Source organism: Panthera pardus, unplaced genomic scaffold (assembly GCF_024362965.1).
Source record: "Panthera pardus isolate Hobbes unplaced genomic scaffold, ASM2436296v1 HiC_scaffold_13, whole genome shotgun sequence".
NCBI lineage: Eukaryota > Metazoa > Chordata > Mammalia > Carnivora > Felidae > Panthera > Panthera pardus.
Window position 1 is genome coordinate 149,720,622 of NW_026526688.1, and position 16,264 is coordinate 149,736,885.

General features: G+C 37.0%; 1 protein-coding gene across 2 annotated transcripts in view; it reads left to right on the forward strand.

The window, feature by feature from the left end:
• The first annotated feature begins 7 nt into the window (after positions 1-7).
• The window catches only part of UBA6 (ubiquitin like modifier activating enzyme 6), a 90,858-nt gene continuing 74,601 nt past the window's right edge, over positions 8-16,264 (forward strand). The window contains exons 1-2 of one of the 2 annotated variants that reach the window (XM_019468513.2): positions 8-124; positions 3,564-3,626. In XM_019468513.2, coding sequence (XP_019324058.2) covers positions 54-124; positions 3,564-3,626 — 134 coding nt within the window. In that variant the 5' untranslated portion in view covers positions 8-53. The remainder of the gene's footprint in view (positions 125-3,563; positions 3,627-16,264) is intronic. The other variant, XM_019468540.2, reaches the window with a different exon arrangement.

Sequence of the window (16,264 nt, forward strand, 5' to 3'; positions counted from 1 at the left end):
CGCCCCCTTCCCTGCCTACCCGTAGCCAGCGGCGGCGGCGACTCTTGGAGGAGATGGAGGCATCCGAGTCGGTAGTCGCAGCTCGGGAGGAAGAGGCGTCCTGCTCTTCCTGGGTGGCCGGCAGGTAAGAAGATGAGTGTGAGCGCGAAGCATCGAGGGGTGGCAGGCGGCAGCCGGGCGCCGGCTTTCTGCTGCTCCCGCTCGGGCGGCCAGGGAGCGCGCGCGAGGCCGCGGAGCCGGGCAGAACCGGCCCTGGGAGGCGAGGGGAGCGCGCGGGGTGGGTGTGGCGCCTTGGGTTTAGACCTCGGCGGCTCCCGGCTTCTCTGAGGAGAAAGGCCAACTCTCGGTCCTTTCGCCCCTCAGTTCCAGTCGGGGGTCTGCCATTCTCCCATGCACCGGACGTGGGGCGGGGGTGGAGTGGAGTGGAGAGGGCCCGCCGAGAGTTCTGGCCCGGGTCGCTTGGTGTGAGCTTTCACAGCCCTGCTGCCAAACACGTTTCCCCCAACCTTTCGGTGAAATGAAAGCTAAGAGCGCCACTGTGGGCGATCCCGCACTGAGATCCTCCTTTGAAAACTGTTACCAGAGGGAACTTGGTAATGATGAATCAGTGCCAGTCAGGACACCCGGAGTCCTGTGTTCACTACAGTTAAAAAAAAAAAAAAAAATCCAGGGAGAAACGTACGAGTTACTTATTCCCTAGTTGGTGTTTGTTTGTTTCACGTCTCTAACATTCCAGCAAAATTGGGGGAAATGTTCGTATGGTTCCTGTTTCAGTTACCTCGTAATTAATAAAACCGTTAGTTACATACTGCCCTCCACCAGAATACAATATTCCAAAGAGAGAAGTGATGGATATATGATTTTGAGCTAATGGGAGCCTGTCCATAAACCTGTAGCTTTTTCGCCGGTTCAGATTGAAGGGATGTTTTCGGTACCATACTACCTGCAGTTGCCAGCATTGCCACATTTACTTGAGGGAAATTATGTAATACAAACAAAATCTCCCCTTATTTAAAAAGATTTTTGATTGCCATATAGATCTTATTACAAAAATGATTTTTGAAACATTCGAGTAAAGCAGAATATTCTGAAAAATCAGTGCTAGTCATATATCATTAAGTGACAAAGCTGGTTAGAAAGGAGTTCATGTTTACTTAAGAGCTGTACCCACTAGACCATTGTCCTCCATGCAGGGAAGGCAGCTAGGGATAAGAAAACTGTGAAATGAGAAATTTTGTTTATTTTCATATTTTATCACTCTGCCAAAAGAACATATTTTGTATGTGTGTGTTTTTATTAGGTAGGTGATCTCTTAAACACAGCTGTCTCCTGGTTTGTGTTCATAATTGCAATCAGGAATATTTCTAATAGTTATCCATGTATAACTTAGCTAGAAGCTGGTATCTTTTGATAATACCAATCAGTGTTTGGTAAGATAAATGATAACATTTTGATTAACTGTATTTACAAATCCTTTGGCCTGTATATCAGTACCAGGCTTAGAAATTTGGATTCCAAAACCTCAGTTTTGTGTTTTCACATGATTTTTAGAATCCTGTAATTGATAGAGTTTCCCAGAACCTGGAAAGGATTTACTTTTTGCCAAGATGATAATTGATCTTAGCTGTCACTGTGGCTCAGGCCAAAATGCCCCAGGCTGGTTTCCTTTGCTTGGGAGCCATTCCTATTTCCTAGGGTTCATCCTGTTTTCATTTTTCTTTGTATGCCATGCTGTGAAAAAGTCGGGATGAGCTGTGGTAAATGATGCATAAGTATATCTTATCATGCTAGTATGCTTGTTTTAAAAAATGTGCTTTAATTTCCTTAAGTAATGTCTGTACCCAGTGTGGGGCCTGGTCTCACAACCCTGAGATCAAGAGTTGCATGCTCTACCAACTGAGCCAAGCAGGCACCCCCTTTTTTTTTAATTTTTAAAATTCATTCGACAGATACATTTTGGGTGCTTTCTTTGTGCGTACTTTGAGATGCAGTAGGGAGTATAGCATGGTGGTCAAGAGCTAGACTACGTAGGTTCAGGTTCTGGCTCTGCCATTTACCTGCTCTGGAACCTCAGATGGGTTATTTAAATAAACTTCTGTGAGTGCTCGCTTTGGCAGCACATATATTAAATAAACTTCTGTGAGCCTCAGTTTTTTTCCTCTGTTCAACGGAGATGGTAATAGTGCCGATCTTATAAAGTTGTTGTAAGGGTTAACTGAGTACATCTAAAGCACTTAAAACCATGTGTGACACAGTGCTCTTAAATTATTATTAAATGCCAGGTACAGTTTTAGGTATTTGGAATACATTAGTGAATTCTTAACAGATCATACATTCTCTTGGGGAAGGCAGACAGTAAACAATTAGTAATTTGAAGAACATACAGCAGGTTAGTGAGTTAGGAGGTGACCTAAGGAGAAGGGGAGGCATTTCATTGAAAGGATGATCAGGACTCGTCTATGTAATATTTGCGAGGCAGTATTTTAGTCGAGGTTTACGTGATAAGAGTCAGCCATTCAGAGATCTAAAGGGGGAACATTCCAAGCAGAGGAAAAAGCAAGTATAAAAACTGAAGTGACTTTTAGTTTCACTGAAGTGAAGTATAAAAACATGCTTGACTTTTTGGAGGAATAGCAAGTTGACCAGTGTGGGAAAGTAGTGGGAGTTGTAATTGAAGAGATGATTGGGAGACAGAACACCTAGACCCTTTTGACCATGGTAATGTGTTTCAATTTTATTTAGAAAGTAGAGTTACTTAAGAATAGTTCTAAGTCAAGGACTAACGTCTGACTACATTCTAAAAAATTTAGGTTGTTATATGGAGAATACACTGAAGGGGGAGGGCAATGGAAGCACTAGAGAGACTAGTTAGGAGGCGTTTGAAGTAGTTTAGATGAAATACGATGATGGTTTGGCCTGAGATTGTACCAGCATGCAGATGGAGAAATGAGGGAACAAGTTAAGATCTCTAGAGTCTGGGCCTGCGCAAATGAGTAAATGGTGATACCAGAAATTGAGTTGGCAGAGATTGGGGAGGAATAGATTAAACAGGGAAATTGAATTCTGTTTGGGGCTTGTTATGTTCATGAAACCGATTAAACATCAGAAGAGAGAGATTGTTCTAGCAGGTGTGGACAATTTGGATGCCAGAAAAGATGTCAAACGTGGAAAAATAAGTTTAGATATCCTCAGTATCTGGTAAATTCCATATATGGATTGAACAAGATTATCTAGACAGAATGTGTTTATTAGAGAAGGTATATGGGGCACTCCCAACAAACTTCAGAAAATACAGATTCATCAGAATATATGTAAAACAATATCTGATAACACCTGAGAATAAAAACTATAGGCTATAATTTTACAATACACACAGAATAGACATTCAGTGAATTTAATTTTCACCTATTTTTTAAATGGAAATAAAGGAGTGGAAAATAAAATATATATCTGGTTTGTAAAATCCTCTTTAGTAACTGCCATGTATAATTGAATATTAGATTACAGAACGTGAATATTAAATACTGGAACTTGCTCTTATAAGTTGTGTTTTATTTTTTCAGTACCAATACAAATTTGCCCATCATGTCAGCAGAATCTGTGGAGATTGATGATGCATTATACAGGTGAGAACCTTATGGAAACTGAAACTTATTTTCCTCATTTGTTGTTCTAAAGTAATGGAATACTCTATTTGAAAATACCATTAGACCTATGCAGAGTTTTATAAATATCCCAAGAGTTCTCTGAAGGTAAAATTAGCGTTTTGTCTGATTTTTCTTTTCTGCAGTCTGAAAGCTTGATTAATATTTAAATCTCAGTTCCTTTAGGTTTAGGTAATATGACTTAGAATGATTTTGGGGATGTCTGGGTGGTTCAGTCAGTCCAGCTTCACCTCAGGTCATGATCTCAGGGTCTATGAGTTAGAGCCTGGCGTCAGGCTCTGTGCTGACAGCTCAGAGCCTGGAGCCTGCTTCGGATTCTGTGTCTCCCTCTCTCTCTGCCCCTCCCCTGCTCACGCTCTGTCTCCCTCTCAAAAATAAATAAAAATTAAAAAAAAAAAAAAAAAAGAGGGGCGCTTGGGTGGCTCAGTCGGTTAAAAGTCTGATTTCAGTTTAGGTTATGATCTCATGGTCTGTGGGTTCCCACCCACAGACCCACATTGGGCTCTGTGCTGACAGCTCAGAGCCTGGAGCCTACTTCAGATTTTGTCTCCCTCTCTCTCTGCCCCTCCCCTACTCATGCTCTGTCTCTCTCCCTCTCTGAAAAATAAATATTAAAAAAAAAAAAAAAAAAAAAAGAATGATTTTGTTATCCACTATAAAATATACCTCTTGTTTTTGGACAGGAGTACATATTTATTATGTTCTTGATAGTGCAGGAATCTAACGAAAAACAATCCATTTTATGCAAGTTATATAGTAACATCTAGAGATTATTTTTACTTCAGTGTAGTCTCATTAACAACATTGCATGTTTGCACTGTATAGACAGCAAAGAAGTACTATGTGCTTAAAGAACTGTGATTTGAATGGAATTTAGTGAGATTCTTTTTTAGCATACCTTTTCATGAAATCAAAATACTTTTATCAGAATTAAAGAGAAGTTAAAATATGTATACATTGCTATCACTTTTTTTTTTAGTTTTTTATTTACTTACTTAAGTAATATCTACACCTAACATAGGGCTTGAATTCTGGATCCTGAGATCAAGAGTCCAATGGTCTTCTGACTGAGTCAGCCAGTTGCCCCTAAATTGCTATTACTTCTAAGATTTTTTTTTTAAATACGTCAAGTTGTTTGTATGGAAGATAGTATAATCTTTTTGTATGGAAGGTAGTTTAAAAGTTTTTAGATTTCTTCTGTATGAAGAAATAGATTATGTAGATAGATTTTATGTAAATAGAATTTGGTACAATAAGCTATTATGTATTTTAAATTCTTTTTTATATTGTTTTTATGTGGGATGCAGAGTCAGTTTCTAGCATTTTAGGAGGAGCTGATATGTACATCCTAGTATGTTAATTTCAATTACTGTTTTGCAATTAGAAAAAGAGGTAAGACTGGACTTAATTTTGCTTATGTGAAAATTACTTTACCATGCAGTTTCCTGATTATAATATACAGTAGTTTAGAAATCACTTTAAGTTTGGAGTCTTAATCTGTAATTATGATATTCTTAATATCCTTTTGATCACATTCTCACGATAACAAATGGCAGCTTCTTAAGATAGCATTGGTTAATTTTATTCATTATTTAGTTATAATCTTTGTGAAACTTTTTTGTATCCCTCTAATCCTGTAATGGCTGATTAATGAACATAATTTTCAGTAAACCAGAGATAAAATTTTCCATTTGCAACATTGTGTAAGTAGGCTGCAGTTTGCTTGACTGAAAATTACAGCATGTAACAGTTTATTTATGATCAGGTATTGCTGGATCATAAAGTATTTCTGTTTTTAATTTTTTGAGGAACCTCCATACTGTTTTTCATAGCAGTTGGACCATTTTACATTCCTACCAACCCAACAGTGCACAAGGATACCAATTTCTCCACATTCTCAACAACACTTGTTATTTCCTGGCATTTTGTTTTTGTATAATGGCCATCCAAACAGATGTGAGGTGATACCTCATTATGGTTTTGCATTTCCTTGACAATTAGTGATATTGAGCACCTTTTTATATCCTGTTGGCCATTTGTGTATCTTTGGAGAAGTATCTGTTCTAGTCCTTGCTCGTTTTTTAATCAGACTCCTTGAGAGTGTTTTTGCTATTGGGTTGTAGTTCCATATATAATTTGGATATTAATCTCTTATCAGATATATGGTTTGCAGATATTCTCTCCCGTTCTGTAGTTTGCCTTTTCACTTTGTTGATTGTCTCATTTGCTGCCCAGAAGCTTTTTAGTGTAAAGTGGTCACACTTGTCTACTTTTGCTTTTATTGCCTGTACTTTGGTATCATATCCAGGAAATTTTTGCCGAGACCAGTGTTAAGAAACTTTTCCCATATGTTTTCTTCATAAATTTTATAGTTTGAGGTCTTAAATTTATTTTTTTTAATTTTTTAAATATTTATTTATATTTGAGAGAGAGAGAGAGATAGAGAGTGAGCAGGGGAGAGGCAGAGAGAGAGAAGGGGACACAGAATCTGAAGCAGTCTCCAGGCTCAGCTGTCAGCACAGAGCCCGATGTGGGGCTCAAACCCATGAACCGTGAGGTCATGACCTGAACCAAAGTCAGACTCAAGCGGCTGAGCTACCCATGTGCCCCCGAACCTTAAATTTAAGTCCTTAATCCATTTTGAGTTTATTTTATGTATGGTATAAGACAAAGGTCCAATTTCTTCTTTCACCTGCAGAAATCCAGGTTTCCCAACACCACATATTATCCCCAACCTATCTTTTCCTCTGACTACACAGGCCATAGTAGATTACTTTCTTACCAAACATAGTTTATACTTCTGTACCTCAATTGTCTTTTCCTAGAGTGCCCTTTTATGCCTTAAAAGCACTCAACACTATTGGATCTCTTTTCCTTCTTCCCTCTTTCCATTCCCAGGCTTAATTAAAAGCTGTCAAATCTATTCAGTAACCTAAGCCAGAAACCTTGCTGTCATCTTAGATTATTCCGTTTTTCATCTTCCAAATTCAGTTTTTAATAAATCCTTTTAGTTCTTTCTCAGCAACTCTTTTTTTATTTTTTATTTTTTTAATTTTTATTTTTTTAATTTTTTTTTTTTAACGTTTATTTATTTTGGAGACAGAGAGAGACAGAGCATGAATGGGGGAGGGGCAAAGAGAGAGGGAGACACAGAATAGGAAGCAGGCTCCAGGCTCTGAGCCATCAGCCCAGAGCCCGACGCGGGGCTCGAACTCACGGACCGAAGATCGTGACCCTGAGCTGAAGTCGGACGCTTAACCGACTGAGCCACCCAAGCGCCCCTCTCAGCAACTCTTAATTCCAACTCTTTGATTCTCTCTCCCTGCCTTCAGCATCTCTCAGTTGAAGTATTATAAGAGTCTCTTATGTGATCTCTTCAGAGCTACTAAATCTCTAATCCATCTTCCATACTTTATTCAAAATTCAAATATTTTTCAAATTTACCTCAGAGCCTCTGGCTTCTCTGTTTAAAATACTTAAATAGTTCCCTGTCATTTACATTAGTGAGACCAAACTGTATAATATGTATTTAAGTCTCCTTTTTCTATATAGCATAACATAGTGGTTGAAAGTATAAATTTTAGTATTAGATCTGAATTTGAATCATCCTCTACCATTTAGGAGTGTGTAATCATAAGTCACTTAACCTCTTAAGTCTATTTTTTCTTTATCTTTTCATACATTCAATATACATTCATCCATTTAACAAATATTTAAGGAGAAAAATGTACAAATTGCAAATTAATCGTGAAGAATAATGCCTAGGAGCTCAATAATTTCTAGTTATTATTTACCATGAGTTATGGCCATATCTTTCTTTTTAGTGTCCATGTCACTCCTCACTATTTAATCTCTAACATTCTTTAGCTTTGTCGAATTCTATATATATGGTGTCAGAGTCTAGAATTTGATATTACCCTACTTATAACCTAAAAGCTAACCTATTATTGTTTAATGGGTGCTGAGAAAAGATGTTAAACTTCTGGGCCAGAGACCAAGAATTTCACTACTTATGATATAGCAGTTAGCATGGCCATCAGTGTGGTGTCGGTTCCCCTTGCTCCCAAGTCCCACAGGAGCAATGCCATGGGCCCAGATGGATTCTTTGTACATAATGGGTTTATACCACAGCTGAGGAACTCTGAATTTGGGAGACCCACCATTTTATGGCAGACAGTAAGCAAGCCTGCTCTTTGTTTTGGAGAGAGACTCGCCTTACCCTCAATTTATGTGCTGCCAACACAACCCTGAGAAAAGGCCTGATTAAAAATAGTCAGGACCTTGCCTGCTAGGCATATATAGTGAGACATGTAGGAGTGTGCGTAGCCCATAAAAGAGTGTCTTCCAACATAAATAAATGTTTTTGTCACAGTTTTATTGAGGTGTAATTCGTGTATAATAAACTGTACATATTTAAAGTGTACAATTTGAGGGGCGCCTGGGTGGCTCAGTCAGTTAAGCATCCGACTCTTGATTTCTGCTCAGGTCTTGATCTCAGGGTCATGAGACCGAGCCTGGCATTGGGCGGCTCCACACTGGGCATGGAGCCTACTTGAGATTCTCTCTCTCCCTTTGCCCCTGCTCTGCTCACACACACTTTCTCTCTCTGTCTCTCTCTCTCTCTCTCAAAAAATAAAGTATACAATTTGATGTGTTTTGACATATGCACATACTAATGAAATCACTACCGCAATATCGATAACTAACATATCCATCACATGCATATATTTTTTTTCTGCCCCTTTTTAATCCCTCCTCCCTTCTCTCTCCACCTACCATTTCCCCAGGCAACCACTGATCAGCTTTTTGTCACTGTAGAATACTTAGCATTTTCTAGAATTTTATATAAATGTTATCATATAGTATGTACACATTTGGGGAGAGTTTGGCTTCTTTAACTTAGCATAATGATTTTGAAATTCATCTGCATTGTTGTATCAGTAATTTGTTCCTTTTTATTGCCGAGCATATATCCATATGCTTGTATTCTAGCATATGGATATACTACAATTTATTTAACTATTTATTAACTGTTGATAAACATTTGGGTTGTTTCCAGGTTTTGGCTATTCTAAATAAGGCTGCCGTGAGAATTTATATGCGAGTTTTAGGGTAGACATATGCTTTCATTCATGCTTTGATAAATACCTAGAAGTAAATGTCTGGGTTGTAAGTTTTTAAGAAATGCCAAGCTGTTTTTCAAAGTGGTTATACCATTTTACATTTCTACCAGAAATGTTTATGAGAGTTTGAGTTACCCCACATGTTCACTAAACACCTGAAATAGTCGTCTTTTTTAATTTTAGGCATTCTAGTACATGTAGTAGTATTGTGGTTTTAATTTGTATTTCCATAATGACTAATGATCATAGGCATCTTTTCGTGAGCCTATTTGCTATCTATCTTTGGCAAAGTATCTATAAAAGCTTTTGCTCCCCTTTGGTGTCTGTCTTAATGAGTTCTTTATATACTATATATACATGTCCTTTGTTACATATATGGTTGCAAATATTTTCTCCTAGTTTGTGGCTTGTCTTTTTCTTTTCGTAATAAGGTCTTTTGCTTAGCAAAATTTTTGATTCTGGTAAGATACATTTTTTAATGTATAATTGATGTGGTTTTTGTCCTGTTTTTTAAATGTTTGCAAAGCTCAGGGATACTAAGATTTTCTCTGATGTTATCTCTTCTTCAAGTTTCAAGGTATTAACTCTTAAAATTAGGTCTATGATCCATTTCAAGTTAATTTTTATATAATGTGAGGTGAGAATCAAGGTTTATTTTTTTCCATATAGCTCTAATGTTTCAACACTCCTGTTGAAAATTATCCATTCTCATTGAGTTCTCTGGATATCTATGGCAGAATTTAACAGAGTAAATATCTGTTGATTGGTTTCTGGACTTTTTCAGTGATCTGTTTCACTTTACACCAGTATCACACTGTCTTGTTTACTATAGGTCTGTTATAAATCTTGGAATCTGGGAGTGTAATTCCTTCAACTTTGATCTTCTTTTGCAGAGTTGGTTTGGGTCTTTTAGGTCCTTTGAATTTCCATGTACATTTTAGATTCAGCTTGTTGATTCTTTAAAAAAATCCTGCAGGAATTTTGTTTGAATTTGTGTTGAATCTGTAGTTCAGTTTTGGGAATATTGACATTTTAACAATATTGAAATTTAAGATCCATTAAGAAACATGGTGTGTCTGTCAATTTATTCCTTTAGTCTCTCCTAGTAGTGTTAGAGATCTTGCCCAAGTTTTATCAAATTTATCCCTAAGTAATTTGCATGTTTATACTGTTGTAATTTTTAAATTTCAATTACCAATTTTTCATTACTTTTATTTTTTTAAGTTTATTTCTTTATTTTGATAGAGAGAGTGTGCATGGGACAGGCAGAGAGAGGGAAAGAGCAAATAGGCTCATGAAAAGATGCCCATACTCATAAAGTGCAGAGCCCCAGTGTGGGGCTTGAACCCACAAACTGTGAGAAACATGACCTGAGCTGAAATCTAGAGTCAGATGCTTAACTGACTGAGCCAAGACACCCCAATAATGTCATTGCTTTTAAATTAGAGCTCAATTGATTTTTGAATAATAATTCTTATCCAGCAGTCTTGCTAAACTCACTTGCTAGTTCTAGTAAATTTTTTGTAAACTCCATAGGATTTTCTACAGTCATGTTGTTTTACTTCCTCCTTTCCAATCTAGATGCCTTTTGTTTCTTTTTCTTGTCTTATCACACTGATTGGAACATCCAGTACAATGTTGATTGGAAGTGGTGAAGGTGGACAACCCCACTTTGTTCCTTATGTTTGTTGGAACTCATTCTTCTATGGTGGAGTATGTTGTTTTCTGTAGGTTTTTCATATATACCCTTTATTTGGTTGAGGAAGTTTCCTTCTGTTACTAGTTTACTTAGAGTTTTGTTTTTTGGGATTTTTTTTTTAAGTCAGAAATGGATATGAAGTTTGTTAGACACTTTTTCTGCATTCATTGAAGTGATCATATGGTTTTTCTTTTTTAGTATTTTAATGTAATGAGTTACAGTGATGGCTTTTAGATTATTATATGACCCTTGCATTCTAATTCTAGGATAAAACCTGTTTGGTCATGATGTATTTTTACATATATACAAAAACTTCTGTTAAGAATTTTTGCATGTGTGTATGTGAGGGGATATTGTTGTGGAGGTTTTTTTTTTTTTTAACATTTTATTTTTGAGAGACAGAGTGGGAGTGAGGGAGGGGCAGGGAGAAGGTGACACAATCTGAAGCAGGATCCAGGCTTTGAGCTGTCAGCACAAATATACTGTATACAAATATATACAAATATATTTGTATATAAATATATACAATATATAAAGTATATAAAATATATACAATATATAAAGTATACAAATATACTCCAGCTGCCTCTGGAGTATTGTTTAATTCAGTGATTTGTCTTGTTTTGGTATCAGGGTAATGCTGATTTCAAAGAGTGAGCTGAGAGGTATTTCTTCGAATCTCTACAAAGTTTGTGTAGAATAGGTATTTTTTCTTCCTTAAATTTTTGGTAGAAATAACAATGAAGTTATCTGGCCTTTGAGTTTTCTTTGTAGGAAAGTTTTTAACTACAAATTTTACATCTAATAGACATGGTGATATTCAAGTAATATACAGTTGACCTTTAGCATAGGTTTAAACTATGCAGGTCCACTTATATGTGGATTTTTTTTCTATAAATATATTGAACATTTTTTTGAAGATTTGCAACAATTTGAAAAACTCATAAACCACATAGCCTAGAAATACCTAAAAATTAACAAAAAGGTGTGTCATGAATACATAAAATATATATAGATAGTAGTCTATTTTATCATTTACCATAAAATACAAATCTATTATTAAAAGTTAAAATTCATCAGAGCACCTGGGGGCTCAGTTGGTTAAGCGTCTGACTCTTGATTTCAGCTCTGGTCGTGATCTCACAGTTCATGAGTTTGAGCCTGATGTTAAGTTCTGCACTGACGTTGCAAAGCCTGCTTGGAATTCTCTCTCTTTCTCTCTCTGTCAAAAATAAACAAATAAACATTTTTTAAAAAGAACATTATCTTTAAGAAAAGTTAAAATTTATCAAAACTTAAGCACACAAACAGAATATACATGGTACCACTTGTAGTCAAGAGAAATGTCAACAACGTAAGAATGGAAGTATTAAATCTTAACTGTGTAACTAATATAACACTGTATTACCTAATGGGAATTAGAATTAAAGTTTAAAAAATCAAAACTGCATGAAATTAACTGTAGTGCATACTATCGTAATGATTTTTGTAGCAACCTCCTGTTGCTATTGTAATGAGCTGAAGCGTTGGCAAGTAAACAACATGTGATGTTAGTCATCTCTGAGCAGTTTCTCTCTGCAGTAAATTGTGTATCTCAAAAAGTGATCTTGAAGTTCTCACGTATTTTTCAGCATGTTTAGTGGAATACTATAAACCTTGAATAAGACTGTGACTCCTTCAGAGTGCCACTAATGATGCCACAAGTGCTCTCTAGAAGTAGAGAAAAGTCATGACATTACAAGAAAAAGTTGCATTACTTGAGATATATACCATAAATTGAGGTCTGCAGCTGTGGTTGCCTGCCATTTCAAGATACGTAAATGCAGCATAAGGATCATTGTAAAAAAAAAAAAGGAAATTGCTGAAGCTGAAGCTGCAGCTATACCAGCAGGCACAAAAACCTTGCACTTTTTGCAAAGTACCTTTTTATCTCATATTGAAAATGCAACTTTTATGTGGGTAGGAGTTGCTCTAAGAAAAGCATGCCTGTGCACTCTAATATGACTAATATAAAAAGCAAAGTCATTATAACACAACTTAAAGCAAAACGAAGGTAAGTGATATACAGCTAGAGAATTTAATGCCAGCAAAGAATAGTTTGATAATTTAGAAAGAGATTTGGCTTAAAAAATGTAAAGATAACAAGAGAAGCACTTGCTGAACAAGAGGCAGAAGTTGAGTTCCCAGATGCCATTAATTAAGAAGATCACTGTGGAAAAAGAATATCTACCTGAACAGGTTCCTAATGCAGATTAAAGTGTCGTATTCTGGAAGAAAAATGCCACAGAGAACATTTATTAGTAAGGAAGGGAAACAGGCACCAGGATTTAAGACAAGAAGGAATAGGCTAACTCTGCTGTTTTGTGCAAATGCAGTTGGGTTAATGATCAGGACTGACCTTACCTATGAAGCTGCTAAGCAAACCCCTTGAGCCTTGAAGGGAGAAAATAAACACCAGCTGCGAATCTTTTGGTTGTACAACAAGAAAGCCTGGTCAGTGAAACCCCTTATTCTGGATTGGTTCCATTGATGCTTTGTCCCTGAAGTCAGAAAGTACTTTGCCAGTAAGGGACTGTCTTTTAAAGTTCTTTTGATATTGGACAATGCCCTTGGCCACCCAGAACCCTATGAGTTCAGTACAAAAGGCATCAAAGTGGGCTACTTGCCCCCAAACACAACGTCTCCAATTCAGCCTCTAGATCAGGGAGTCATAAGGACCTTTAAGGCTCATTACACCTGGTACTCTAATGAAAAGATTATTACTGTTATAGAAGAGAACCTTGACAGAACATCATGAAAGCCTGGAAGGATTATAGCATTGAAGATATTGTTATAGAAAAAGAAACGAGAGCCATCAAGCCTAAACAGTAAATTCCTACTGGAGAAAAGTGTGTGTAGATACAGTAGATGACTTCACAGGATTTATGACAGAGCCAATCAAGGAAATTAAGAAAAAGACTGTAGGGGGCGCCTGGGTGGCTCAGTTGGTTAAGTGTCTGACTCTTGATTTCGGCTCGGGTCATGATCTCACAGTCTGTGAGATCAAGCCCCACCTGGGGCTCTGTGCTGACAGCACGGAGCCTGCTTGGGATTCTTTCTGTCTCTCTCTGCCCCTTTCCGAACTTGTGTATGCACGCGCTCTCTCTATCAAAATAAATATTTTTTTAAAAATGTGATTTTAGATATGGTTGAAAAGGACAGGATGGGGGATGTAACAGGTTTCAAGGTACAGATTTTGGAGAAATTCAGGAGCTAATAGATACCACACAAGAGGAATTAACAGAAAATGACTTAATGGAGGAGAGTGCTTCCAGAACAGTGCCAGATTGATGTGGAAGAAGATGTAGAAGAAGCACATACAGAAAATAAATTTGACCTTAGACAATCGAGCAGAAAGGTTCTGATTATTCAAGACTGCTTTTGACTTCTTTTACTTACAAAATGGACCCTTCTATGATACGGGCACTGAAACTAAAGGAAATTGTGGAAGGATTGGTACCATGTAAAGACATATTTAGAGAAATGAAAAAGCAAAAAAGTCAGACAAATCATGATGTATTTCCATAAAGTTACACTGAGTGTGGTTTTATCTCTTGCCTACTCTTTCCCCTCCTCCACCTCTGCTACCCTAAGATAGCAAGACCACCCCTCTTCCTCCCTCATATTCATTGTGAAGATGACAATGATGAAGACCCTTATGATCTGCTTCCACTTAATGACTAGTAAATGATCACCATCCTGTATAGTTAATAAATTGATTTGTTGTATATGAGTGTGTCTTCATATGAAAAATGAGTAACTGTACAGCAAGAACTGTATGAGAGATTTTTGTGTCATTGTCATTATCATTTGTCTCATTGTATTCATTGTACTCATTGTGTAGAACATCATGTGCAAGACTCATAGACGTGGATAGCCTATCCTTACATAGGCACGAAGTGAATATTTAATGTAAAATTAATGTGTTTTCTGATTGTTGTATATGTTTTTGCTTTCAAAGAATTGCATTACTTGTACAGTATGCCCCCCCCCCCATCATTGGAGAAACTGTTTATCAGCTTCTCATTACCAGTAAGTGTTTTTTTTAGAAAATGTAACAATGTTTCCATTACTGTGTAGGTGGATGACTATAGTATATATGCCATAAAAATTTTGTAAAGATTTATTCATTAGTGTATAAGCTAGGCTACCAAGAACTGATTGAATCAGTTACCCTAGGCTTCCAAAACAGTCCTATTGCTGCTGCTTTGTTTTCAGTACATGGATTGTTAAAACTATAAATAAATATGGATTCTTTTTTACATTTTTTCATTTTTAATGTATAGTGTTGGTAATACATATAACATCTACAGTGTTTTGTATCATGATAGACAATATTGATATAGATACTGACAGATGATTCATCTTGTAAAGAGCTGATGATAATTTACAGTATCAAATACAGTACAGTACCGTAAATGCATTTTCCTTATTAATAACATTTTCTGTACCTCACTTCATTTTGAGAATACAGCATATAATACATTAAACATACAAACATTATTGGTAAAGCTTCCAATTAAGAGTAGGCTATTATTACTTGAGGTTTTTTTGAGCCAGAGTTATACACAGATTTAAAAAAAAAATTTTTTTTAATGTTTATTTATTTCTGAGACAGAGAGAGACAGAGCATGAGTGGGAGAGGGGAAGAGAGAGAGAGGGAGACACAGAATCAGAAGCAGGCTCCAGGCTCTGAGCTGTCAGCACAGAGCCTGATGCGGGGTTTGGACTCACAAACCATGAGATCATGACCTGAGCCGAAGTCGGACTCTCAACCGACTGAGCCACCCAGGCGCCCCTATACACAGAACTTTGCCTGTGCGGAAGGTTAGTGCCCCTAACCTAACATTGCTTAAGGGTCAACTGCATTTCTTTTTGATTGAGCTTCAATAGTTTGTCTCTTTTGGAGAGTATGTTTGTAACTTAGTGATTTAATTTAGTTGCATAAAATTGTTTGTAATTTTCCCTGAATACCCTTTTTTTTTATTTAAAAAATTTTTAATGTTTATTTTTGAGAGAGAGACAGAGTGTGAGTGGGGGAGGGGCAGAGAGAGAGAGGGAGACACAGAATCCGAAGCAGGCTCCAGGCTCTGAGCTATCAGCACAGAGCCTGACACGGGGCTCAAACTCACAAACCGGAAGATCATGACCTGAGGTGAAGTCAGACACCTAACCCAGTGAGCCACCCAAGCACCCCTGAATACCCTTTCTTATGTCTGTAGAATCTGAAATGATGTTCCTTCACCCATTTCTGTTATTGATAATTTTTCTGTCTTCTCTATTTCCCTGTTCATTCTGGCTAAAAGTTTATCGATTTTATTTAATTTTGAAAAGAATCAGCTTTTAGTTTAATTGATTTTCCATATTATTTTTTCTGTTTTGTACCTCAGTGATTTCTGTTCTTTTTGGGATTTTCCTTCTGCTTACTTTGATATTAATTTGCTTTTCTTGGGGCACCTGGGTGGCTCAGTTGGTTGAACGTTTGAATTTGGCTTAGGTCATGATCTCACAGCTCGTGAGTTCGAGCCCCATGTCGGGCTCTGTGCTGACAGCTTGGAGCCTGGAGCCTGCTTCAGATTCTGTATGGAGCGTGCTTCGGATTGTGTGCCTCCCTGTCTTTCTGCCCCAACTCACTTGTATTCTGTCTCTGTCTCTCTCAAAAATAAATAAACATTAAAACAACAACAAAAAAAACCTTTTAATTTGCTTTTCTTTTTCTAATTTCTTTTTTTATTAAG